This window comes from Callospermophilus lateralis, chromosome 15 (assembly GCF_048772815.1).
Source record: "Callospermophilus lateralis isolate mCalLat2 chromosome 15, mCalLat2.hap1, whole genome shotgun sequence".
In the NCBI taxonomy this organism is placed as follows: Eukaryota; Metazoa; Chordata; class Mammalia; order Rodentia; family Sciuridae; genus Callospermophilus; species Callospermophilus lateralis.
The window spans coordinates 68,530,360-68,555,990 of NC_135319.1; the positions used below are offsets into that span (position 1 = coordinate 68,530,360).

At 41.1% G+C, this 25,631-nt stretch overlaps 2 protein-coding genes across 4 annotated transcripts in view; both read right to left on the reverse strand.

Annotated features, from left to right (window-relative positions):
- Positions 1-4,089: 4,089 nt before the first annotated feature.
- On the reverse strand, positions 4,090-6,134 carry Npm3 (nucleophosmin/nucleoplasmin 3). 2 transcript variants are annotated; one of them, XM_076834787.1, is made up of 6 exons: positions 6,015-6,134; positions 5,583-5,668; positions 5,265-5,384; positions 5,049-5,142; positions 4,536-4,656; positions 4,090-4,442 (listed from the first exon to the last, which is right to left on the reverse strand). In XM_076834787.1, the coding sequence occupies exons 1-5, from the start codon at positions 6,130-6,132 to the stop codon at positions 4,541-4,543; spliced, it is 534 nt and encodes a 177-aa protein (XP_076690902.1). In that variant the 5' UTR covers positions 6,133-6,134; the 3' UTR covers positions 4,090-4,442; positions 4,536-4,540. The 2 variants fall into 2 exon arrangements, with proteins under 2 accessions (XP_076690902.1, XP_076690904.1); XM_076834789.1 differs by lacking the exon at positions 4,090-4,442 and having other exon boundaries at positions 4,564-4,672.
- A 2,286-nt stretch (positions 6,135-8,420) lies between these two features.
- Oga (O-GlcNAcase) overlaps positions 8,421-25,631 on the reverse strand; it is a 28,330-nt gene continuing 11,119 nt past the window's right edge. For both annotated transcript variants that reach the window (XM_076835218.1, XM_076835219.1), the window contains exons 6-16: positions 25,190-25,288; positions 23,975-24,259; positions 21,248-21,406; positions 20,258-20,871; positions 19,427-19,601; positions 16,038-16,123; positions 14,958-15,062; positions 13,680-13,765; positions 13,243-13,435; positions 10,244-10,403; positions 8,421-9,288 (exon numbers count right to left, since the gene is read on the reverse strand). In XM_076835218.1, the coding sequence (XP_076691333.1) occupies positions 9,152-9,288; positions 10,244-10,403; positions 13,243-13,435; positions 13,680-13,765; positions 14,958-15,062; positions 16,038-16,123; positions 19,427-19,601; positions 20,258-20,871; positions 21,248-21,406; positions 23,975-24,259; positions 25,190-25,288 (2,099 nt within the window). In that variant the 3' untranslated portion in view covers positions 8,421-9,151. The remainder of the gene's footprint in view (positions 9,289-10,243; positions 10,404-13,242; positions 13,436-13,679; positions 13,766-14,957; positions 15,063-16,037; positions 16,124-19,426; positions 19,602-20,257; positions 20,872-21,247; positions 21,407-23,974; positions 24,260-25,189; positions 25,289-25,631) is intronic.

Below are 25,631 nucleotides of genomic sequence, written 5' to 3' on the forward strand. Positions count from 1 at the left end.
CTTTCCCAGTTTCTCACCTCATTGCTTCCCTCCTGGGACTTCTGAAAACCCTGAGCCACCATTCTGTTTCTGTGGGAGCAGCCTGGGTGGGCAGAGGTGCCCTGAGGAGCAGGTGGAGCCATTGATCTCCTACCCAGCTGCTGTCTTTATCCACAGCCTCCTCCCCACTGGCCCTCCAAGACCCTGTGGGTAGGGCTGGAGGGGTTGGGGTGGTCCTAGGAGGCCATCAGGCTAGAGGGAGGCAGGTGGGCCCTTGTCCAAGCACAGCCAGGTTCTGCCTATAACCTTTTTTTTCTGTGTCCCACATTTCCCCATTCCCAGTCATACATGCAAACACTGAGCAATATATAGAACGGAAAAGAGAGAGGTTCATTTTAATACCTCATCCCTCCTCAGAGAAATAGGCTTCCCTAGCCCACTTGTTATTCCCATGTAGGAGTCTGTTCACTCAGTTCTTTTTCCCACAAATCCGAAGGCAAGGACCATGTCTTACTAGCTAAGAAAGCTCCTGGCAGAGCTAGGCAGAGTTGTTCTGCAGTTAGTGTTCACTGCATGAATGAATGAATAATGAGGAAATTGGCTGAGCATTTAGACTTCAGCCCATAGGCAACTTCCCAAGGAGACTTGCCTCCTCACTCCCATCAATAGAAAATAATCATGAGCACCAACATTTACTGAGCACTTGTATCTTCTAAGATCTTGGCAGGCACTCTCTCCTCTAAATCTCACTAGGAAGTGGGCACATTAGGGGGTGAATAAATCAGATGGGGCTCTAAGGCCCACAACCCAGGTTGGCCCTTTTCTTTCACTAGGGACCATGACTTCTTGTCTGCCTCCCTATCTGTGTTGCTCAGAGCAGGCAAGGGAGATGTCTGATCAGTCTTAATACTACTCTGTGTACATAGTAGGCCCTTAAAAGTGTTTATGCATATGTATTAGTGAATGAATGGAGAAACAGGGAGCAAGGGAAATGGCATTTTCTGAAAATGCCTCCTTCCCACTATGAACTCAGTCTGAGAAAAGAGCAGGAAGCAGCAAACAGGATCCAGGTTGGGGTCATGGCAGCCAGCCCACTTAGTAGTGTGTACATTGTCCTAGAGTCAAAACCAAAGTCATTCTGAGTACCTGCCCTCCGTGAAGTGGAGGCAGAGCATCTGGTTCAGATCAGCATTATGCCCAGATTTTGGAAACCCCAGAAAGATATTTGTTTTTGTGGTGCTGGGTATGGAACCTGGGGCCTTGAGTACACTAGGCAAGAACTTGATGGCTGAACTACACCAGTACCCAACCTTGCAGAAAGTTCTGAAAGCTAGACTGAACCTCAGTGATCTTCACCTATCTTCTTTCTTCTCCCCTAGAGGAGATGGGCATCCTGGGTCCTAGAGAGTCCCAGGTTAGGTTTTAGTACCACTCCTAACCTCTCCTACCTCCTGTTGAAGGACCAAATTCCTTTACATTTGGAAACTCTCTTGCATCCAATTCATGGTGATTCCTCTCATCTCCCAGAAAGTTTGTGTCTCTGGGGACAGGGGCAGAAGGGTCATTCCCGCAGCAGGTACCCTGTTAGGCTGGGGCACACCCCTTGACTGACAGATGCAAATGTTCCACTGGGCCCCCGCAGGCCGCTCTCTCCCTCCCTTCCTTGCAGGCCTCCCAGCCAGCTCCCTCCTTCCTTTATCTTATCAAAGCCCCGTAATTACAATTGCTATTTTGTTTCCTCGAATCTGCAATCAGAGCTCCCGGGTCCAGATGAGGGAGTGCCTGTCAACCTGATCGCTGAGTGACAGCCTGGTCACCTTTCCCCGCAGCCCCCACACTCTGCAAACAAAAACACACACACATGAGCGTGAGCATGCTCTCTCACACAGGCTCACACACTCCCTCTCCTGAAAACACAAACACACTCTTTGCCAACACGAATGACTCCTCTCCACAACCTGTTTTCTTCGTCCTCTTCAGTACCCAAATGCACCCCTTGCCCTGCGACTGGCTCCAGGGCCCTATCACACCAGTCGTGTGGGCGGCCTGGACTGCCTCTCGCTGAGACTGAGATGCGTGCCTCCAGAGCCTGCCTTTCAAAGTGCCAAAGATTCAAATGCAAATCACTGAGACAGTGTCTTGTGCTTTACAAGTCCCCTGGGAGGCTTAGCTAGTCCTCTAGGAGTGGCACACCTTTGCTCCCCAAATACAGGGCTGGCCTTTCAGCGGTCTGCAAACGCAGGTACATTTTCCCATTTTCATCCCCTAACCCTCAGCGCTCTGGTACAGAAAAAGGGAATCGAGAGGCGGGGAACAGGAGAAAAAACAATTCCCAGCACCAGATCAGGCTGGGGAAATTCCTGGACTAAGAGGATGTGGATTGGGCCCCTACTGAGGGCAGGAACGTGCTAAGAGCCCTTCCCCATTCTCCACCCCAGACCTACCAGCAAAACATGAGAGAAATACAATGGGTGATGAGCTGTTCTTGCAGGGGTGGGGAGCAGGACCAGGATCACAGCAGGGGGTAGATGGGTCAGCTTGGGAAGCTTCCTCCACCCCAAGAAATGACTTGGTGTTGCCCTCAGCCAGTCTCCAATCAAGCACCCGCTGAGGACTTTGAGGTTGGAGCCCAGAGGAGGAAGGGAAAGAAGGAAATGTTGCCGCCCAGCCCAATTCGTCTAGCACAAGCACTTCAAGTGAATGAATGAATGTATGTATGCATGCAAGCCTTAGTTATTTATTCTCTGGCCTTCAGCCTAAAATTCAGCTACCCAGACAGCCCACAGGATTAATAGGGCCCGCACCATGCTGCACACCTAGAACCTATAGAGGCAGCTTGGGGAGTGGGTACGCCACAAAGTTTCGACCTTGTCCACCAGAGGGCACCAGTTCCACTTTCCCAGTTCTCACCAGACCCCAGTCTGGCTACTGGGGTGGCAGCACTTCATAAGGTCATCCCCCATGGAAAAAGGGAGCTGAGACCCTAATCACAGCAACAGACAGGACAGCTTCCTTTATTCTTAACCTGAGGCAGGGAGGGTGAAATCAGGATCCCTAATTCAACACAGCAGGGGTGTGTGTGTGTGTGTGGTGGTGGTGTGGGGGGGTCTCTTAAGAATGTGAAGAGGGGCTGCTTTTCTGTATTGTGGGAACTTTCCTCAAAGTCAATCTCACCTGCCCTAATAACAGCACCCTTGTTTTACTTATCTGAGGAACCCTTCCCCATGCCTATTCACTAGCCCAGCAGCTGGTGTGGGAATAGGCCTGACTCCCCTCAGGCCCTGTTCTCTGTCCATCCTCAGCTTGTCTGGCCTCATGCTGTCTGGAGAGGTAATGTTTTGTTTGTTTGTTTGTGGGGCAATGACACCCCCTCATCAACACAGCTGCTGAACTGCTGACCCCAGAGCTGGTAACATATATCTTCACCCTCATACAAGTACATCCTTTTCTCTCCTAGCACAAAGTCAAAGCCCAGAACCACCTGAGTTTGGGCACCAGAGATTCCTACACCCGGCGGTGTGCTGGAGGATAGGAACCCCTTAGCCTAGGAGGATGATTCCCAGAGGCCCTTTTCTGTCCCCATATGCCAGGCCACCCGGATTCTGGTTTCCCTGACACCCAATCTGGCTAGTTCCCTCCATCTGGCCCTGGGAATCAGGTTTCTAAGGGCCAGCCCTTCTCAACCTGCCTGAAAAACTGAAGGAGGAGCAAAGACTAGTCTCCACCCCAACCCTCAAAGGCCCTCTCTGGGTCTGAGTCCCCTCATGGGGCTAGGGATGCACATTCCTCAGGCTGCTTAAGCCTGCTTATCAGCCCTCCTTCCCATCAGCCTGAGTGCTGACAGAGGCCCAGACCCCTTGTTTGGATGTTGATAACCTCCTGTGATGGCCCTCCCCCACCTGCAGAGGCTGGGAATGGGCTGGCTGTTGGGAGATCCCTCTTGGCAAGGAAGTTGAGACCTAGACATGGTCCTGGCGCAGGGTTCTGGGGATAGCAGGATCCCACATAGCTCCCCACCCCAGGCCCAGGGCCACCCTTTGTGCTGCCACAGTGCCACCTGGTGGTCCCTAGGGAAATGTCACTGGCATGGGAAGAAGCCACACAAAGCAGTTGCAAAAAACCCCACACCACTTTATTTCAATCTTTATCTAAAAATGTAAAAAGTGTTACAAATGTGTAGTTCTGAGATTCAGATACTAACCTTTAATCCTCACAGGCAGGTGGGGACATAGAGTCAGCATAAAAGTTCAAAATTCCCCTTATGCCTATAGGAAAGGGAAGCCCCAGACATGGTACAGAACCAGAACACCAGGACCCTAAGGAGAATGCCTCTCTCCTAGCACCAGCAAAGACCCTTCTACCCAACCCATGCCCCAAACTCTCCTCTTCAATGAAGAAGAAACATTTAAAATTCTTGAAACTTGTCCAGGAACATGGTGCATGGTGATGCAGCAGGTAGTTACCTGAGAACAAAAAATAAGCAGTCAGCATCTAGGCTCTCACTTGCTCCTCCTGCCCCCTCAGAACCTTCTGGGCAGCCTTCCCTTCCTACTCACCAAGGCTAGCGCCTACCCCCCTGCTTTTTGGCAGGAAGGATGGGGCACAATTCAGCTTCCTCCTCTACATTATCCTCTTCTTCACTCTCCTCTTCCTCAGAAACATCATTGCTTATAGTAACTGGTAGAAACACAAGCTGTATAAGGAGGAGGTTAAAAACAGACCCCTGTCATACCACGTCACTTGTTCATACACTCTGGTGCTAGGCTGGCCTCCCAGACCTCATGGTCTAGGTGGAAGAAGTCTGGAACACTAAACTAGGTGAGAAGAAACTAAATGAGTCCACATCACTTGAGCTGGTAAAGATGGGACAGGCTGCATGAACTAGGTAGGTTTGAGTGGGACAGCGAATGGAGGGGACAACATGCCAGGGGACATAGCTTGGGAAGGCATGCAGGTCAGATTGAGCTACACTGGGAAATGAGGCTGAATGGTGCAGGAATTTGGAGTGTGGGGAGGGGCGGATGCAGAGCCCATAGGAGGCAAAGAAGAGGGCCCGCCTCTCCTCTTACCAATCTGGTGCCGCCCAGTGATTCGCACAGGGCCAGAGCCCGACTTCAGGCGGAAGGTTACAGGTGGTTGAAGCTGGAAGTCATCTAGACTGAGCTGGGAGGAAGACAAGGATGAAAGCCAGGACCACTCCTAGCCCATCTCATTTTGAGATGAGCACTGATGTCCTCAATCCCCATCCCACCCCACCTAACCCAAGACATGGCTGGGGAACTCACCATGGGCTGGCAAGACAACTTGAGGTTGGCCACAGGAACTGCAATCTCCTGGTGGTCATGGTTTCGGGCCACAACTTCCACTACATTACACTCGTCCTTGGCCCCCTCGGTGAGGCAGAGCTGGGAAGGATATACAGGGTATCAGGATCTCCCCAAGACAAGTTGATACCACAAGTAGAGGCACCTACCCTAGAACTTGCCTGGTCTCAAAGGTCCCTATATCAGGGAACCAGGGGAGCAGTCTATGACTCCTAATAAAGGAGTAGCAAGGGAATTAGGTAGATCCACTGGTTGCCAGCCCCCTCTACCGCCCCTCACCATGGTCAACGCCAGCACGTGCTCTGCATCATCCTCTTCCTCTACCTTGAAAGTGAAGGAGCGGGTGTGGCCAGAGAGCTCACAGCCTGAAAGAGATATCGTGGTAAGTTTGAGTGTTGTGTGCAGAAGCGGTGGGGTGCGGTGGCGTTTCGCTAACCCATCATGCATAGTCATGGACTAATTGGCCATTTAACACGCCTACCAGACGTCCCCTCAGAAAACCTCGGTAACTAAACCCTGGGCCTGACCCAGCACGTCTGGGGCAGGGGTCTCCGCGCCCGCTTCGGCTTTAGCGTGCTAGGGCCCACCTGTCCGCCGCGAATAGTGAGAATCCCTTCCGCCCACATCCACGTCATGCAACCATCCACATTTCTGTTCTTCATCCCTACCTCTTCCTCCCCCAGGGCCACCCTCAGCACCTTTCCCCAATACCGAAAAAGAAACTGTCCATCGTAACCGGGGCCGGGACTCGAAGACCCCCGACACCCCCAGCCCGGGATCGGCTCTCTTGACTCAAATAAACTAAAGCGGCGGCAGTGCCGGCGGCCATGCTGCAAGGGCCGTCTCGGAGCTCCGCCCCCAACACGTAAGGAGCGTGGCACCCTTGGCCAGTTCCGGCCCCGCCTATTAAAGAAGACACTCCTCTCAGGGAGAGGAAAGGCGCCCGGATTGCAGATCTAGGGTTTCTCCTGCCCCTCGCTCTGTAAACCGCAGCTCCTGCTAGCACCCGGCAGGACTTCAGAGGAAGTAACTTCACATAAAAGCATTGGTTTAGCCTTAAAGTTAACGTTTTTGCTAACTTACACGGCCATGAGCGCGCCCATTCTCTCCGATTCATCGTCCCATATATAGTCTCCCTTCCGACCCAGGGTAAACTTTCGTTGAAAAACTTTCTATTTCCCCTCCTGCAGAGATGGGATTCAGAGCGGCACTCTTCTTATAAAAATACTCTGGAAGGGCGTAAGGAAGTTTCAGCTCCAGGAACTTCCGCTCACCATTCCGTCCTGTTTCTCTTCTGCATATTCTTTCCAAACGCTGCAATTCACCATCCAGATGGTCTATCTTCCTTAAACTTTAGGTGACAGGACGCGGATGCTTGCTACCAGAGGACTAGACAGCTCAACCCCAGCCCGGGATCCGCACTTTTTAAGAGCTCCTAATTCTCAACCCAGGTACATACTTGTACTTTGTTTGGATCCCCTTCCCTTCTTCTGTAACTGGGGTTCAACTCAAGGGGTGCCCTACACGGAACTAATCTCTAGCTGAGGTTAGCCTTGAACTTGATCCTCCTGCCTAGATTCCTGAGTGGCAATTCCTTTTTCTATCTCAAACTGCATTTCTATCCGGTTACTTTAGAGAATATGAGCAGGTTACTTTTGCCTTGAGGAAAATCTGGAAGGAAGAGTTTTACTGGAGATGGGAGTAGGGGAGGGCTGCCTTTAAGAACCAGTCTCTAAACTTGGAAGAGCTGTGGAGAGAAGTTCGGTATGCCTCCCTGCTCTAAGGCAAGGCATTATATTTCGGAGTGTGGTGGTGTGGTGGTGGTGCGGGGAGTGGCAGACAGAAGCAGGTGCACGCAGTAGACACCACACACATTCACTTCAAGTTTTATTTAGCCTCTTGCATGGTCTTCAGATAGTTTTACAGTTCGTTTTCTACAGGAACTGAGTTGTGATCTAAACAATCAATGAAATGTCATTCCAACCTTAATAAATATTCATAACCATGGAAGGTAGCAGAGCACTTTATGATCCTATAGTGATGAAGGTATAGACCTGGACATCTATTGCACAGTTAGCACGTGTGACCAGAGGCCAGCCAAAGGGATTACTAAAAGCCAAGATAAAACCAAAAGCACTTGTTTTAAAATCCTGATTCCATGAGGATAACTCCAAAATCCTCCAGATAAAATGCTTGAGTGCTTGAGATGTCAAAGAGAAGACTAACATTCAACTGTCTTAATATTTAGTAGGGATCTTACCTTCACCTCAGCCCTCAAAAATGCAAATTTGTTTTCAGCTTGCCAACACATTACATTTTATCAGTTAAAAGAGTTCTACCCTAAGAACAAAGAGACTTACTTCCTCCTCACCCACAGGGCACACACTTGGGCCTCCACTGGAAGTCACTAGATACTACTACATACAATGCTTTAAGACTCACTCAAAGCCCACACTAGTGGAGATCTACCAAGGCAAATCTGTTTCAAGTTTCCTTCTTTATCCCTCCCTCTCCCCTCATTCAGCTGAAAGTTAAATAGCTGATGGAAAACTGCTGGGAAGCAAGATAACAAAAATACTGTTATGAATCTACGGAGAAGTCAGCCAGCCATGATGAAAAAAATGAGTCCTGCAGAGATTACCTGCCAGCCTCATGCACAGAACCCTTAAAAACACCAATTCTAAATTAAAATACATGAAGCTTTCAGAACCTGTGATTAAAGGAAAAACAGGGGTAGCCATAAATCATTGGTTAAAGTGTGCTCATTCTTTTAAAAATTAGATAAAATCATGCAAGAATTAATGACTGATTTAAATCAGTAGTAACAAGTCTTGAGATTAAAGAACTGATCTAAGGGCAAAAACCATTCAGTCTTCTTACCCTATTTGACAGATGTCAAAACGAACATTTCACATGCTGATCTGTTATTAATTTCCAGAAGTGACTGCATTTTGCAACAGATCTAAGAAATTAGGCTCTCGTACCCAAAAAGGTTATGGCCTAGCCCTAAGTGGGAGGCACTTTAAAACTTATTATGGGGTGGGGGGAAGGAAAATTCACCTTCCATTGATTTGCTAATTCAAAGTGCCATCCTAAACACCTTTTCATTAAAAAAAAAAAAAAAAAAAAAAAGAAATTACCAAAAACAATAAACAAAGGGATAGTCAAGTTACAGCTAGTTTATATACAAAGAAATTTACAAGTTTGTCAGTTTTAGGCTTTTACACAAACAACTGCACATTTGTCCCTACAAAGTACAACATGCCTGAACCAATGGTTACTACAGGAGACAATTGGCCATAGCTTTACAAAAAGCAGAAAAACTGCCCCAAATTGAAATCATTTATTCATCTTAAACTAATGCCACGACTATCCCACCTGGAAAATCAACCCTGAAGGCTCTGAAACCCACTAAAATCTTTCTCAACTCTGCATGTCTCCAAAGAATGAGACATTTCATTCAATAAACCAAAGAGGATGCCAGAAGTGATTTTGATTACTCTTAGGTGAGAAATGCAACACTGGATACAGAAAAATAGTGCTGACTACATTTATTGAAGACCCTCCCTATAAGCCCACCTAAGGTGTCTTGGCACCTAACACAAGACACAAGACCCAGAAGAAGGGCCCCACATCTCTGTTTCATACAGAATTTGCAGCAGTATACTATCTTCTTCCAACCAGTAAGGAGTCTGAAAGTGTGATGGGTGAGTTTTACAAAGTTGTCTTTGTTTTCAATTCAAATGGACTGATATGTTGCTGCTCCAGACGCAGAACTGTATGAAGACCCTAACCACCAACCACAAGGTGGAGTTAAGAGTTTTAGACAGTTCATGGTGCCAACAGTGTCACAGGCTCCGACCAAGTATAACCACATCCTTTGGAAATCCTTCCATTTTTGCAATTTCAAAACAGCCTAACTTGCTGTAAAATTCCAGAATTCTTTTATCATCTGGTCTCACTTCACAGAAAGCCCCCCGGGAGCCTAAAAATGAAATTCCAAAACATAAATAAGTCACTTATGAAGAAAATTATGGATATAAATTAGAAATAATCATTAATGCATTTACTACAAATAATAAGCATGTTTATACCAGTCCCTAAATTTCATACAATCTTTAAAATTCTTTTTTCAAAAAATATCTTTATTTATTTTTATGTTGTGCTGAGGATCAAACCCAGCGCCTCGCACGTGCTAGGCAAGTGCTCTACCACTAAGCCACAGCCCCATGCCCTAATATTCTTAATAATAATATTCAACAGTGAGTGAAACTTGTCCCAAAATCTTTTAGGGACCAAGGTATAAGAAACCTCAAGACTGAGTCAAACATGGTGATGCACACCTGAAATCCCACTAGAAAGGCTGAGGCAGAAGGATTCTAAGTATAAGACCAAACCTAGACAATACCATAAGACCCTATAGCAAAAATTTAAAGAAAGGGTTGAGTGTATTTCTGTGGTGGAATACATGCCTAACATGCACAAGGGGTCTGATCCCTAGTACTACCAAAATTGAATTCCTAAAGGAACTTTCTCTTTTAGATTAGTTTTGAGCCACTACTTATGATTCACTCCTCCTTTAATTGGGGCTCAAAATAAGTGTTCATAGTAATAAGAGTAGTATTTTTCAATGAGTAATATACATGGAATTCCTACACACTAATAATTCAGAAAATAAGTCATGAGTTAAAAATAATAGCAAGTGGCTGTAGTCTCAGGTACTCTGTAGGCTGAGGCAGGAAGACTGCTTTAGCCCAAGAATTGCAGGTCAACATAGTGAGAAAGACCCCATCTCTCTCTCTCTCTCTCTCTCACACACACACACACACACACACCCACACCCCAAACAGTAAGAGAGTACAGATTAACAATTCACTTCTTCTTTCCCTTTTTAAAATTCCCTTACCCAAACAATGCCAACTCCACAAATATGTACTCACCATTAGCTTTCAGTGAAGACAGGAGGCAAGCCATCATACTCTTGGCTACACTTGGGTCAGTTACTTTTTTGTGAATATCCATCTTGATCAGAGAAGGGAAATTGGCGAGGAAAGTTTCTGGCAACACTTCCTGTTCTTCGTGGAAACTCAACATTATTTTCTGCAAAAATTAGAATCTTTTGACTTCCAACTTCAAAACATTATGTATCTAGGGCTGGGGATGTGGCTCAAGCGGTAGTGCGCTCGCCTGGCACGCTTGCGGCCCGGGTTCGATCCTCAGCACCACATACAAACAAAGATGTTGTGTCTGCCAAAAACTAAATAATAAATATTAAAAATTCTTTCTTTCTCTCTCTCTCTCTTTAAAAAAAAAAAATTATGTATCTATATCCTGGAGCTCACCAACAGGAAAATGACAATATTTGGTAACTCTTCCAGACATTACAAAATTATCACACACAGAATTAATTAGCTTTCGATTCCAGCTGAAGCATTTTTCATGTTCAAAGCTTTCTAGGGAGTTGGGGGGAATAGCTCAGTGGTACAGCACTTGCCTATCATCAAACAAAAGCCCAGAGTTCAATCCCTAGCACCACCAACTGGAATACAAAAAGGAAATTAGTGGAAAAAGTGGTGAATAAAATTAAAATGGTACACACCTGTAATCCCAGTGACTCAGGAGGTGAGACAGGAGTATTAAAAGTTTGAGACCAGCCTCAGCAACTTAGTGAGACCCCATTCTCAAAATAAAAAGGATACAGCTCAGATAAAGCCCCCTGGTTCAATCCCTAGTTTGGGGCTATAAATTCAAAGTATTGCAACTCACAAAGGAGTTTTTGCCAAGTTGGCAGAGTGCTTGCCTCTCATGCACAAGGCCCTGGGGTTCTATCCCAGCTACACACACACACACACCAATTAGGGTGCCTGGTGTGGTGGCACACACACCCAGCTACTTGTAAGGTGGAGGCAGGAGATTGATCACTGAAGTTCATCATCAGGCCGGGAAACACAGTAAAACCTGGTCTCAAAATGTAAAATTTGGAGTGGGTGGGTTTCTGTACAGAGTATGTAAGATCTTTTCGCTTGTTATTATTCCCTAAATAATATAGCATTTACATTGCATTAGGTATTAGTAAGTAGAGACAATTTAGAAGTGTATGGGAGGAAACTAGGTGTCTGTTTTTTCTGATCCTAGTAATGTACTTACCTGTAAATTCATTTTTCTATTTTGTACTTTGGGTTATTTTAGCACTTCATTCATTGATGTGCTATATTTTCCATACCCCCTACTCACTTAAGCCAAGGGTGGGGGGAAGCCACACACACATTAACTAGGCAGTATATGGGAGGGATATATGTGGATTACATGCATTAAAAACACCATTCGATATAGTGAGCTTAAGCATCAACAGATTTTGGTATCCTATGGGTATGGTATGGTTGGGGTAGTCCTGGAACCAATTCTCTGTGGATACTAATGGATGACTATACATTTTGAAGTATCAGTTGTTTTCCATCCTTCATAAGGTGATTAAAACCTGTGGCTTGCTGCTACTGCCTAGCTTCATGATAGCATATCAAACTGTTTATTGGTAGCTAGGAAAAGATCAAAGTTCAAAACTGAAGTATTATTTCTACTGAGTGTATATTGCTTTTGTATCATTAAAGTTAAAAAACAACAACAAAAAAATCAGACTATTATCAGTTTTGGGGCCATCCGTGTGTAATACACTCTCAGAAAACTGTACTCCACTCACATTCTATAGTGAATCTATTCTTTTATTTATTTCTTCCACCTATCTTTCCCCCACCCCCACAAAATGAGATCACTCTGCCTTATCTTTCTGAGTTCCTGGGATTACAGGCATGCACCACTGCATCTGGCCCCATTCCCTATTTTACATAAGCTAATTGATAATATGTACACAAGCACACTGCCAATAGTATGCCTGTGTAAAATGCAATGGTGTGCTCAAGTAAATTGCCAATGGTATATTTTGATTGACCTCAAATGGAGATCGGATGGGAAAAAATATTGGTTTTATGAAAATAAACCCTTTCTCCATTACTGGTAGGCTCACATTTAGCTCGTCTTTAAATTCCAGTAAGTTGTTTTGCTCAAACAACAAAAACATAAAAATCTTTTATACTTTGCATGATGGGAGAACTTTTGTTTTTCATATATCATTAAAAAAAAATCTTAATCAAATGTATTCTTTATTTTTTAAAATATTTTTTAGTTGTAGTTGGACACAATCCCTTTACTTATATATATATTTTTAATGTGGTGCTGAGGATGGAACCCAGGACCTCACACGTGCTAGGTGAGCACCCTACCGCTGAGCCCAGCCCCTCATATATCATTTTTAAGCCAATGGCAATTTTACATATAGAGCAATCTAAGTAGATAGATATATTATACTAAAAACAAACAAACAAAAAAAATCTTAGTTTTCCCAAAGCTAGCATCTTGTTTAAACTTCTTGTTTAAATTTTTTAAAAAGTACTAATACTTCTCTTCTGTAAGAAATTAACTTGAAGACTACTGAGATTTTATAACTCATTCCTTCATTCACTCAGGCACAGTTCTGGAGATTGAACCCCCTGGAGTACTGTACCACTGAGTTTTAGGAGCCACCACACCAGGCTTACTTTTATATTTTATGGAAAAAATAAAACAAGCCCGGCACAATGGTGCATACCCATAATCCCAGTGACTCAGGAGGCTAGGCAAGAGGATCCCAAGTTCAAGATCAGCCTAGGAAACTTAGCAAGATCTTGTTGCAAAAAAAAAAGGGGATGTGGGGCTGGGAATGTGGCTCAGTGGTAGAGTGCTCGTCTAACATGCATGAGGCCCTGAGTTCAATTCCCAGGAAACATACACAAACACAAGGGGTGTGGAATAGGGAAAGAATGCTCAGTAGCACATGCATGACACACCGGGTACAATCCCTAGTATATCAACTATCACCATAGTATAATTCTAAACAATACATTACCTCAGCCTCTGAGAGTTCTTTGTCACCATTTGGTTTTGTGTACTTCTCTTGCATGAATGGAATCCAGGAAATTTTACATTTTTTAATGAAGGGGGTCACATCTACAGTGCCCAAGGCATAACCACATATACCATCTTCATCTTCTAGGACAAAACAGTAATCCAGGCTGAGGGAAAGCAGTCCTCCTACTAACCTGCTCAGAAGGAAAGAGGACAGAGTGAGCTTGTTACGTGACTAATACAAAATTCAGAATGTACTTGAATGATCTTATTTCTAGAAACTATATTTGGTATAAAAGCAAATAGAAACTCACACATACTGATTTTCAGATTTTACTAAAACTAAATTAAAAAAAAATTTTCCAGTCATTACCTCCCCTCAACAGATAAACCTGATCATAAAATGTCTACTCCCAAATCCAAAAAGTCACCACATACTTGTCTCCAATAAGGTCAGGTTGACTTTGAAAAGGCAAACCCACTCCATCATCATACATTTCTCTGCAAATCTTGTACACGGAAGCCTGAAAATATAATCTAGTTAAGCAACACATCAAGAAAAATGGCAATAGAATCTATCAACAATAAGTTTTATATGTCAGTCTGGGGAGGGAGTGACAAAATGTCTGTCCTGTCAGAAATATCACCTGTGCTTCATTAAATAAAGATTTATTCTTTGGTTCAGACCTGTAAGACCAGTAAAAAACAACATGGTTTTAGTAAACTATGAAAACTGTTTTGCAGGAGATGGTTTTGGGAGTAAACTGTAGATTTAAAGCCAGCAAAATGCAAGCAACTTGGAGGAATGAGGCAGGAGGACCCCAAGTTCCAGGCCAGTCTTAGCAACTAAACAAGACTCTGTCTCAAAAGAAAAAATAAAAATCCCCAATATTAAAACAAAAACAAACAAAAAAAAACCACCATATTTTGAGTTTGTGTCTCTCAACTTTCTAAAACATAAGAACAGTTCTTATTTTTAAGCAATGAAATGTTACTGTTTTAATATTGCTATCTTTAAGCAGGCTTGCTTTTTCCCATAGATGGTTGTCAACCACCTACAGGTACAATAGAAAATTACTTAACAACTTAATATTCAGTCAAGGATTAACAGTCATTTAGACACAGCTGCAGCGCTGGCACATGACTACAGTACCAGCAACTCAGGAGACTGAGGCAAGAGGATCACAAATTTGAGGCCAATTTCAGCTTGGTGAGACCCTGACCAACTTAGCAAGCTCTTGTCTCAAAAAAAAGAAAAAAGGGGTGGGGACATAGCTAAGTGGCCCCTGGGTTCAATCCCCACTACCTACCCCCCTAAAAAAAAACAGATATTAAATGTTTAGTAATTCTGACGTTACCTGTTTTGTCATTCCAACTTTTAATACATTTCATTTGACTTTTTTACAAGAGGAATTAAAGGACTGAGCACAGGAAGACAGGAGTCCTTAACTTTACTCCTTAGGTTTTGCTTCAAATTTCTCTTAGCTTTCCTCCTCAGGTGTTCATTATTTTATTTAACTTCCCCAGTAAAGTTTGTACTTTAAGGGTCAGGGGTATGGCTCAGTGGTATAGTGCCTGAACAAAGCTCTGGGTTTGATCCCTAGCACCACAAAATACAAAGTACTTATTTTAAGACAGAAGAGATTTTTTTTTTCTTAACTAGGAAAGTTGTGAGCATATAACCACCATTCATCAAGTTGATAGGCAGACAATTACCTCATCTTTAGGAAAATATGGTCTGATAGTATAAACTTTGGAGGTAGGAGTCAGTGGGGGTGGTTGGAAAAATAGATCATTTGCCCCATCAATTGGCAGCAAACGCTGTGGAAGGAAAAAAAAGGAGATGGATTAGCGTTGGGAAGATATCCATTTCTTTAAATGAGTGTGCACTGCAGATTACCAACTTAACATTAACTGGCTACTGCAGGCAGACCTAAAGAAGAGGGGTGTACTATGCTTTACTAATATAAACACCTCTTTGCTGGGGTAGGGGAGTGCTTCTGCACAGAAATTACCCAAACTGAGTTATACAGCTTTTAGTGGCATAATAATGGGAATTTAAATTTACAATAAAAAACAACAACAAAAAACTATTCTAATTACAACAACTATGTTTTTTTTTTTTTTTTTTAAAACCAATCTTAAATAGACCATCTTCCTATTAAAAGATGGCAGAACAGAATGTCAGGAGGAGAGGTTTGGTCTGAAGAGGGTTATCTGTCCAGGAGACGCTTTATCCCCAAAGCAATGCGCTTCAGTTTGCTGTGCGCAGCAGAGCACCTGTTGGGGGGAGAAAAGTAGAGCACCTGAAAAGTCCATGAACAAATTCCAACAGCAAAAAAATGTTCCTATTTTGTTCAAATTTTCACTAACAGACTATTCTTTCAAACACATTATATTTATAAACTAACTGGAAAATTATCCAAAAGCCCTTTCACCTTTTACACATGCATAATTATCTTTTTTTGCTCATGGAGTTTTCACTGGCAGACAAGCATGCGCGCATTGTGCATTGCGGGCGCAGATTAAAATGCTGTGCGACCTGCAAAGAAACAATGTGAAGTGTATACCTAGAGCCGCTGCGCTTCGCAGGCGCGGGGGGGATTGGCAGCATCTCCTTCAGAAATTACTGTGAAAGAGGAGGAAAATTTGATTTAAAATCCAGCTATGTAACTAAATTGAATTTGGGACTAGAAAGCCTTCGGCAGACCAATCCTTCCAGCCTTCTGATGCGCAACATAAGGTTTCTCATAAAACAAAGAAAATGTCAATTCAGTTGTGAATTCATATTGATACCTGGAACTCTCCTGCTAGACCACCTCTAAAGGCCCAGGGTTCTTGGTCTCCAATTAAGAACTGTGCTGAAGAATGACTACGACACCCTGTTGAGATCAGATCCAAGCGGAGAACGTTACGAGAAAGGGGATTTTCCTGGGGTCTCAAATGTCCAACAAACTAACAAACACTGTGGAAATAGCTCTCTAACAATAATATTCCAGGGTTTCAGGGCAAGGCTGTGATAATAATTATTAACAATTTTTAATGGAATTTCAATACCTTTATTGATGTTCCTTTCTCTGGTTAATAAAAAAGTGTTGCCAGTTCTATCTGATGCTTTAGTACTAGAAGGAAAATTAAGTCCCAAGTTTGGGTCAAGTTTGAAACTATTTTGATAGTTATATAAATCAAGCCATCTGACATTAAAGTAACCGTAAACTGAAATGACAGATTATTTTATTATCACAGCCCATGAAGGAATTAAACCTGTCTGAAGTCACATTTTACATTTTGAGGAAGGGTACAGGAAAGGGAAGGGGGGGGAGGGTAATCTTGTCAGAAAACTAAGGTTAGCAGAATAAATAAAAGAAATTGTTAAGTTGACAAAATAAAACATAATGAAAAAAAACTTTTTGGACAAGGATCATCTAAATTTAGACATGGCTAGTTATAATACTAGTCAGGCAGGTATTGAAAAATGAGAGCCAATTAAAGCTCCTAATTTGTCCAGTGTTAAAAACATTCTTTTCTTAAAAATGACACTTTCTGGTTCCTCTGGTCAGCCATTATCATCTTTATAATTCTCTGAACACATGAATGAAATGGCAGGCTTTGAGGTCCAGAAATCAGTTGTTTAAGGCCACCACTTAATCAACTTCATTTAAAAGATAATAAAGGCAAATGTTTGGAAGCCAAATCAAAATCATCTGCCTAGTCTTCTGACAAAATAAGCAGCGCAATATAGTTCTTTTCCATTGGAAGACAGCATTCTACCTCCTGTTCAAGTTAACAGTCTCATCAGTACAAGATACAGTGTGCTAGTCAGACAGTCCCAAAGCAAACCAAATTTTTAGTTGACAATTCAGCCCATTAAGAGATTATATCTGAGTTTGTCATGTTTTAAGGGTAGGGGTCTTTAAAAAAAAACACAGAATATTTGTAAAATAGATATGAAATAGGGCTAAAATTTAGACTATAGAGAACTTGCCCTATTCAGTAACTCAGTGTGATTTACACTGCAAGGAAAAAACTATACTTCTCAAACTTTAAATTCAGCCAATTTCCCCTACCCCAACTTTGAGACTACAACATAACTAGCACTTCCAACTCTTACAATAAAAAAGCTGCATGTACGAAGAGCTGTGTAAATGAAAACATGGTTAATGCCTCAGTCGCTGCGCAAACGTGACTTCAGTTCATGCCTAATGCCCTTAAATCTACCTGAACTACCTCACAGATAGAACCTTTCAATTTAAACTAATTAATCATGACGCGCTGTGAACATCTGCCGCTGTCCATCCAATAGTAGTAGACACTTGTGCTGAGGATTCTCCCATCTGTACACAATGGGGAAGAAGATAATAGAAGTCGTTAGTAATCAAAAGTACTGCATAGCCACATTCTTTAAAGGACTGAATGCCAGCTGGACTGGAGAGCAAGAAAACAAAGGGTTCTAATCATTAATCCCCTGAAGTTACTATAGAACCATAAAGATACTCTCCCTGTTGTGAGCTTTTTTAGAGCTATGTTAATACCAAGATGGTTACTGAAAACTTTTAAGAGGCTCTGACCTTGAGACTGTACACCACTCTCTATAAACTGGGAAAGTTATCCTAATAATTGCATAACACAGAGATAAAGCCCGAGAAGAAAACTAAATGGTACTGTACATACTCAAGAATTAAATTTTTAATAATTCTTGAATTAAATGAAAAACATTAAAAATCATATATTCTTTAAGCTCAATAGTCTACACTTAAGGTTCAAAATTCCTAAGTGCCTTGGAAATTTTTAGATTTAAATTCCTATAAGGATTAATTGTAACTCCCTGGCTAGAAGCCTAGAAGGCAAATGCTGCCATTGAACAACTAATACAGAGGATTTTCCTGAGCCTAAGGGTATACATCTCCTACCTACAATAGGTATCCTAGAGTCTTATAACAAGAGATTTAAAAAATTTTTTCCTACTTATTGCACTAATTTATATTCAACAACCCAAAGGAAGTTCTATATTGTTAAATAAACTTTTAGAAACTCCGATTTTTTAAAAGTATTTTTTTTAGTTGTAAATGGACATAATACTTTTATTTATTTATTTATTTTTCTTATGTGGGGTTGAGGATTGAACCCAATGCCTCACATGTGTTAGGCAAGCACTCCACCACTAAGCCATAATCCCAGCCCCAAGAGAAAGACTTAATTTTTAACAGTCCATTATATAACAGGAAAACTTTTTTACTTTTTAATATTTAACAGCCCAAAGGTTTATGGGCAGAAAATGAGACATCTCACACTACTACCTGTTAATCTAAGCTCACAGTGTCAGACCATCTATTTCATAACTAAGACCATGATACCCATCATAGTATTTGTGACTACTATGAAAACTATGACATGTCAGTCAGCTTTGCTGTCTGCTGTGTGCCATATGTAAGTTCATTACATATTCCTTATAGCTGGCTGAAACCTGGAAATGAAATGAGGTCCCTGTAGAAACTTGGCCATGCTGGTGCTTTTTACCAAGTTTTGAGAATTTCCAGAACAAACATCACTGTTTTCAATGGAGACATATGAAAATCCAGTGAATGACGTAGAGTTTTTAGGGGACTATAATTTCTATCCCCTGCTAAAACCAATTACTTGGTAGAAGGATAAAGAAAAAGCCATGTGAAATAATACCGAGTAGCACCAGAATAGCCTACCACTAAAGCTCGCATGCGCACAGGGCTGGGAGGATGGCTTCCTCTTGCCAAGCCCCTCGGGTCATTTCAGCAATTGTTCTATTAGACAGAGCATTAATGTTACAGAAGACACAGCAAGCAGCAGAAAGCTTATAGAGTCACATTTCATAGTGTCTCATCTCCAAATCAGACAGTAGTAGTATATGGGGTCCCATCCAGGAAGCATTCAGTCAGAGCAAGTTAAAGTCAGTACTTTCTAACATATTTTCAATACATTTATGTTGAATTAGCCCAAGGGAGAAAAATTAGTGTGCTTGATATATAATGAGACATTTCTTCAACAAATGCCTACCTTTGAAAGAAAACTAGATAAAGAATTAAACAAGATTTGGAAATTCACCAATTCCCTAAAATGTTTTTCTCCCTGTGGGATAATTTTTTATATATATGTATATATTTTAAGGGACAATATATTTTAGGAGAAGATATTATTCCTGGTGCACCTACCTAACCACTGTACAAAAGACTTCACCATAGACATTATACTCTTGATATCCCAAACATAGGAGTACATGTCATAAAGGATTGTCCTGTTGGCACAATTGGAAAGCCGAGTGAACATTCCCATCACTAGTCCACACATCTCTTCAAACTTGGCCGCTCGAGACCTCCATTCTTCAATCTATAGAAGATGAACAAAAATACTCAAAAAAATTGTAAGCTTAACAAAAGTAACCTAAGACTGACACAAACTAAATTATTTATGTTGTCAGGTACCTGGAGTTTATTCTAAACATTAAAGAATCTCTGGCTTAAACTCTAGATAAACAATTAAATAGTCGGTCTCTCCAAACTGACAAATATGCCTAAAGAAATCATCACTGACATTCTTTCATTCCTAACTAAAACGTCAAACTATGAAACAACATTTCAGATTCAGCAGAGTCCCTGTCAAAAACTTTTTTCTTTTCTTTTTTTGGTACCAGGGATTTAACAGAGGGGTGTTTAAACCACTAAGTCACATACCCAGTCCTTTTTATTTTTTATTTTAGAGACAGGGTTTCACTAAGTTGCTTAGGGCCTCACTAAGTTGCTGAGGCTGGCTTTGAACTTTCGATCCTCCTTCCTCAGCCTCCCGAGCTACTGGGACTACAGGCATGTACCACAGCGTCCAGCTCAAAAACAGATGCTTAAAAACAACAACAAACCTCCCCACATATTTTATTTATTTATTTTTTGAAAGTTACCAATATACTCATTTAAGAAACTGAACCTCCCCCATGTTAACAGCACAGGAACCAGATTGGCTAGAAAAGCAGCTAAATTATGTATGCTTACTTTTTCAGAGTCTTTGCCTTTGCAATTGACACTAACTACACTGCTATTTGCTCGAAGCCACTGGAATTCCCGTAACATTTGTGCTCCTTTGGGTCCATGCTCATAAGGTAGGTAGAACAGATCAGCAAGTAACTGTAAATCTTCTAGAGTCACTGGTTCTGCAGTGTACAAAGGCTTTTCATTTGGACCTGGCACAAACTGCTCCTTGTTTGTCTGTTCATCAGTCTGCATAGGAGCAATATCACTAATGCAGTCTTCTTGCATAGACATCTCTGGGGATTTTGATTCAGCTATGCTTTCTTTATCAGTGTCCATTGGTTTCAATTCCTCTGCCATTTTAGCTTCAACAATTTCAGTTAGTATTTGATTGTCATTCTTGTGATCTGTTTCTTCTTGTTTCTCTACTACCATGTCCATGGGTTCCTCATCTAGCTGTTTCTTTTCTTCTTCCTTGGTCAGAGGTGTAGGTTCACCACCCAGAGCTGCTCCCTGACTCATAATGGGCTCCTGATAAACTGTTGTAACTACTGTTGTGGCATTTAAAGAGGGAGCTGCAACTAAGGGAGCCCCATCAACTACACTTGCTTTAGCTCCACTGTGTGCAACTTGCCTACCTACAAAAAAAAAGAAAAAAGAGATTAACTAGAATCTTAATTTGAGTTCCAAACACTTTGAAAAACCCCAAGAAAAGTGAAATTTCTCTAAACTACCAGGGAGGCAGGGAAGAAAGGACAGTGGGGGAGAAACAGGTAATAAACACCCTTAAACATGTAACAACTATTATCTTCTCTTTTTAAGATCTATACTTAAAGGCAAACATTTCAAATTAGCATTTCATCAACACTAAAAATAAGATTTTAAAACACATATTGTCTAGATCCCTAAATTTCATTTACTGTTACTAATCCTAAGGTAAGGAAAAGAACAGTGTTTTTCACTCGTGATTCAACCCAGTGATCCAATCCCCTTACAAAGAATGACCAAACTCACTGCTATACTGATGAGGTACACCGAACTCTTGCAACCATTCTGTTAAAGCTAGCTTTAGAGCCATCTGAGGACTATAGAGTACATCAGTTTCAATATCTTCATCACTGCCTTCATTTTCTAACTTTATCTGGATTGACACAGTACTGTCTTCACTGTCAGCTGAAAAACAACAACACAAAGTAGTATTTATTACAAAAGCCTTTTGACAAGGGGGAGGCGAAAAAGCAACTACTAAGGGGAGAGGAGCAAAAGGGGAAGGGAAAAGAGAGAACTGTGAGCTGAAATCAAATTCCATGCATTTATAATTTTTGTCCATATGAAACCAACTATTATGTGTAACTATAAAGCTCTAATAAAAAATAAAATTGGAAAAAGCAACTAGCTGTTGTAGTACAACCACAGAAGCAAAGAACAACAAACCTTAAATGTAAATGTAAAAATGCAAACACAAGTAAGACCATTTCACCTAAATAGTAATCTAAATGCACTATTAAATGTAAAATCCCAATTGAAATAGTAGTTATTTTAGAATCATTAGAAAAACTTATCACAAATATCCATTAAGTATCAATTATTTGGTATGCAAGGTTAAAGGCATCACGATTTCCATAAAAAAACAACATTCCCTAGTCTTCAGGAACTTATAACTTCATTATTAATAAATACATGGAGGGAGGAAGGAAGAATAGAAAAATCAACAAAGCCCTCACATCAACACAGATAAAGCAATGAGCTCAAAAACAGTAGAACCAGGTAGAAAAAAATGAACTCTTTGGGTTGGTATTAAAAAATCCCTTATTCTTAGTTTTCTGTATTTCCCTGCACATAGTCCAGTTCAGCTAGTGTCTACTGCTCTTTAGCATGCTCTATTCTTTTAGCTTCATCGCTTAAGGCAGAGAAATGTCCTAAATACAGAAGGAATTGTGGTCTTATTCCTAAATTTATTTTTTATTGGGAAGAGGGGAACAACAATGACTGAACATAAATGGAAATACTGATTCAATAAACAACTGCAAATAGGAGTACAGAATTGAGAGACCACAATAACATACAACCAAGTATCATGATACTTCAATACCCCAAATGGGCCAAAATTCAGATAACTTCAAAATTCCAATGTCCAGCACTTTCCCCTCCAGCCCATGAGCCATTAATGTCCAACAAACTATGCTTGTACTTCAACCCAGCTTAAACATTCATGAAATTGTTTTCTGTGCTAAAGATCTTTAGTATGCTAGGTAAACACTCTACCACCAAGTTACAACTCCAGTCTTTGTTTATTTATTTATTTTTATTACTACTATTACTCTGAGACAGGATCTTGCTAAGCTGCCCAGCCTAGCTTTGAACTTGCCGATTCTCTTGCCTCAGCCTTCCAAATAGCTGTGATTACAGGTATGCACCACCCTGGTACTGTAAAATTACTTCTTAACACCATTCTTCATTCTTCTAATGGTTGTAAGGATTGAACCCAAGGGCATCATCCTATCACTAAGCTACATCCCCAATCCTTTTTAATTGTAGATGGACATAATTTTATTTATTTTTACATGATGCTGAGGACTGAAACCAGTGCCTCACACATGCCAGAGAAGTGCTCTACCACTAAGCCACATTTTAAAAACAAAGAACCTCAGCTCCCCCTTTTTATTTTCCAAGACATGGTCTTACTAAATTGTCTAGACTTATCCTTCACATCCTCTTCTTTCTTACTGGACACTCTAGTTTAACAGAAGTGATCACTTCCTTCTCTGTGTTCTCTCAGCATTTATAGATAACTTACAACGCAACACACTACAATACAACTGCCTATATGCCTTATACAACCCAGAGACTGATTTTTCAAAAGACCAAGACTTTACTCTTTGTGTCCTCAGTGCCCCAAAAGACGTACCTACCACATAATAGTCATTAAAATATAAATGAACAGTAAGCATTCTCTTACAATTCTATTAGGAATTTCATAAATAAAAAATTAGTAAGCCAATGTCAAAAGTGTAAATGTGTTCCACAAATCTAAGCTGAATGTAAATGATACATGAAGTAACTGAGAATATTTAGTTATCTAGAATATCTCCTTTTAAGAAAACTGCCTGAGCCAGATACAGTGGCAGGAGGCTAAGGCAGAAGGATCCTGAGTTCAAAGCCAGCCTCAGCAAAACAAGCCAGGCGCTAAGCAACTCAGTGAGACCCTGTCTCTAAATAAAATAAAATACAAAATAGGGCTGGGGATATGGTCCTGAGTTCAAGTGACCCTGAGTTCGATCCCTCGTACCACCCCTCAACAAAAAAAGCAAAAAAAACTGCTTGAAAATACAAATAAAATGAAAATTATTCTAGGAATAATAGGAATATAAATGACTCTCTTTCTGGTACTCAGACTTCAAAAGATTGAGTCACATTTTAAAAACAAAGAACTAAGGCCAATAGATTAAGTGACTTAAGGTCACTTAAGGTCACTCACCCTGTCTTCTCATTAATAGAAATGAGCATTTCTTAATAAAACCTTTCTTTTCCTTTTTTGAGATGGGGTCTTCCAATGTTGCCCAGTCCTAGAATTTGTGAAACTTCTGCCTCAGTTTCCCAAGTAGCAGGGATTACAGGTATACCCCACTGCCCACCTGCTTAATAAAACCTCTTAAAACTAATAACAAAGGAATAAATATTTGCCAAAGGTTCTATTTAACCCCACCTTCCAAGGTCAAAGATCAAGTATAAGCTACTTACTCATCACTACATCTTTTCTCACTCCATTCATGTTTGATTTGTACCAAGTAGCAAGGGTGTGGATAGCAACATAGTTGGCTTCAAATTCACAATTTGGATTAGTCAGGACTCCTTTTAACCGTGGGATGAGTTCTGTAGATCTTCCTTTGTATGGGCCCAGAAATAATCTCTTCTGATCATAATCATTAGCATGAATGTTATCCCAGATTACTGGAGCTCTCTTAATAATCTTAGAAACCTCTTCAATAGACTCTACTGGAATTTCTTTAGAAACAACTTTGGGACCTACAAATAATGATAATCATTTGTTAAAAGAATTTTCTTTAAAAACTGCTATACATAAAACTCTTTATTGTACTTTCCTTTATTTACACTTTATAACAATTTTTTTCTTTCTTTTTTTGCAGTGTTGAGGTTCAAATGCAGGGCTTCATGCTTATTAAGCAAGTGCTCTACCACTGAGCTAAACACTCCCAAGCCCAATTTTTCTTTTTAAACTAATATAGCAATATATATGTCTTTTTACTTATTTATTTCTTTCATTCATAAAACAGAAGTTTTCTAGGGCTATGATCACTATCTCTAGCCCAGTTCCACAAACCTTTATTAAAATATTCACAGTAACAGATAATTAGTCATGACAAAAATCTTTCAAGATTTTTCCTTTTTTGAGGTACTGGGGATTGTACCCAGGGCCTCACATATGGTAGGCAAGAGATGTACCACTGAGCTATATCCCTAGCCCTTTTTATTTTGAGACAGGGTCTTGCTAAATTGCCCAGGCTGACCTTGAACTTAGGATCTTTCTGACTCAGTCTACCAAATAGCTAGCCAGGATTATAGGTATGAACCACCACACCTGGTTTTTAAGGTGTTTTTTACATGTCTGTAATCAGTCATTCAGGAGGCAGAAACAGGAGAAACATCTGAGTTCATAAATTTAAGACTAACTTGGGCAACACAATGAGACCCTGTCTCAAAAAAAAAAAAACCTTTTTGTATACGGACAAAGATCAAAAGAAGAGTTGCCAGTTTGAAGAAAGTTCTTTTTCAACAGACTTTATTTGAACTGTAAACCAGATTTTAAAAACAGACCTAGAAACTTTGGGAAATTTGATGTGCATGGGGAGGTAGGTCATTTATTGAATAAAGAACACGGAATTGTGTGTGTATGTATATAATATATTTATACATGTACATATGTAAAAGAATTACCTGTCCAAAGGACCTCAATTCCAGGTAGAAGCTTTTCACCCACAGTCCTTAAATAAGGAGACTGAGACACATTTGGATAACAGAAAGTGCCACAATATTCTGAATGTAAAGAGAAAAAATTAGGTACAACAGTCATGGACTTTACAATGGGAAAAAAATGTCTACCAATTCTAAATTCTTTTCATCCTAGTGATAAAAGGCTTCGATATCATACCTGAAAGGGCGTAAACTCAAGTAGGTAATTCACTTAAGAACCAATCCATAAAAGTTGATAATCTCCCTCCAACAGTAGTACCAATCAATCCTTACAATCTTATAGTCACTAGAAATATAGGATTACTAAAACAACAACTAGAATATTATCATTTTCTACATAATCCCCTACATTTTAAATTTACAATCAGAGGTCAAACAGAATAATTGATAATAAAATAAAACAAAT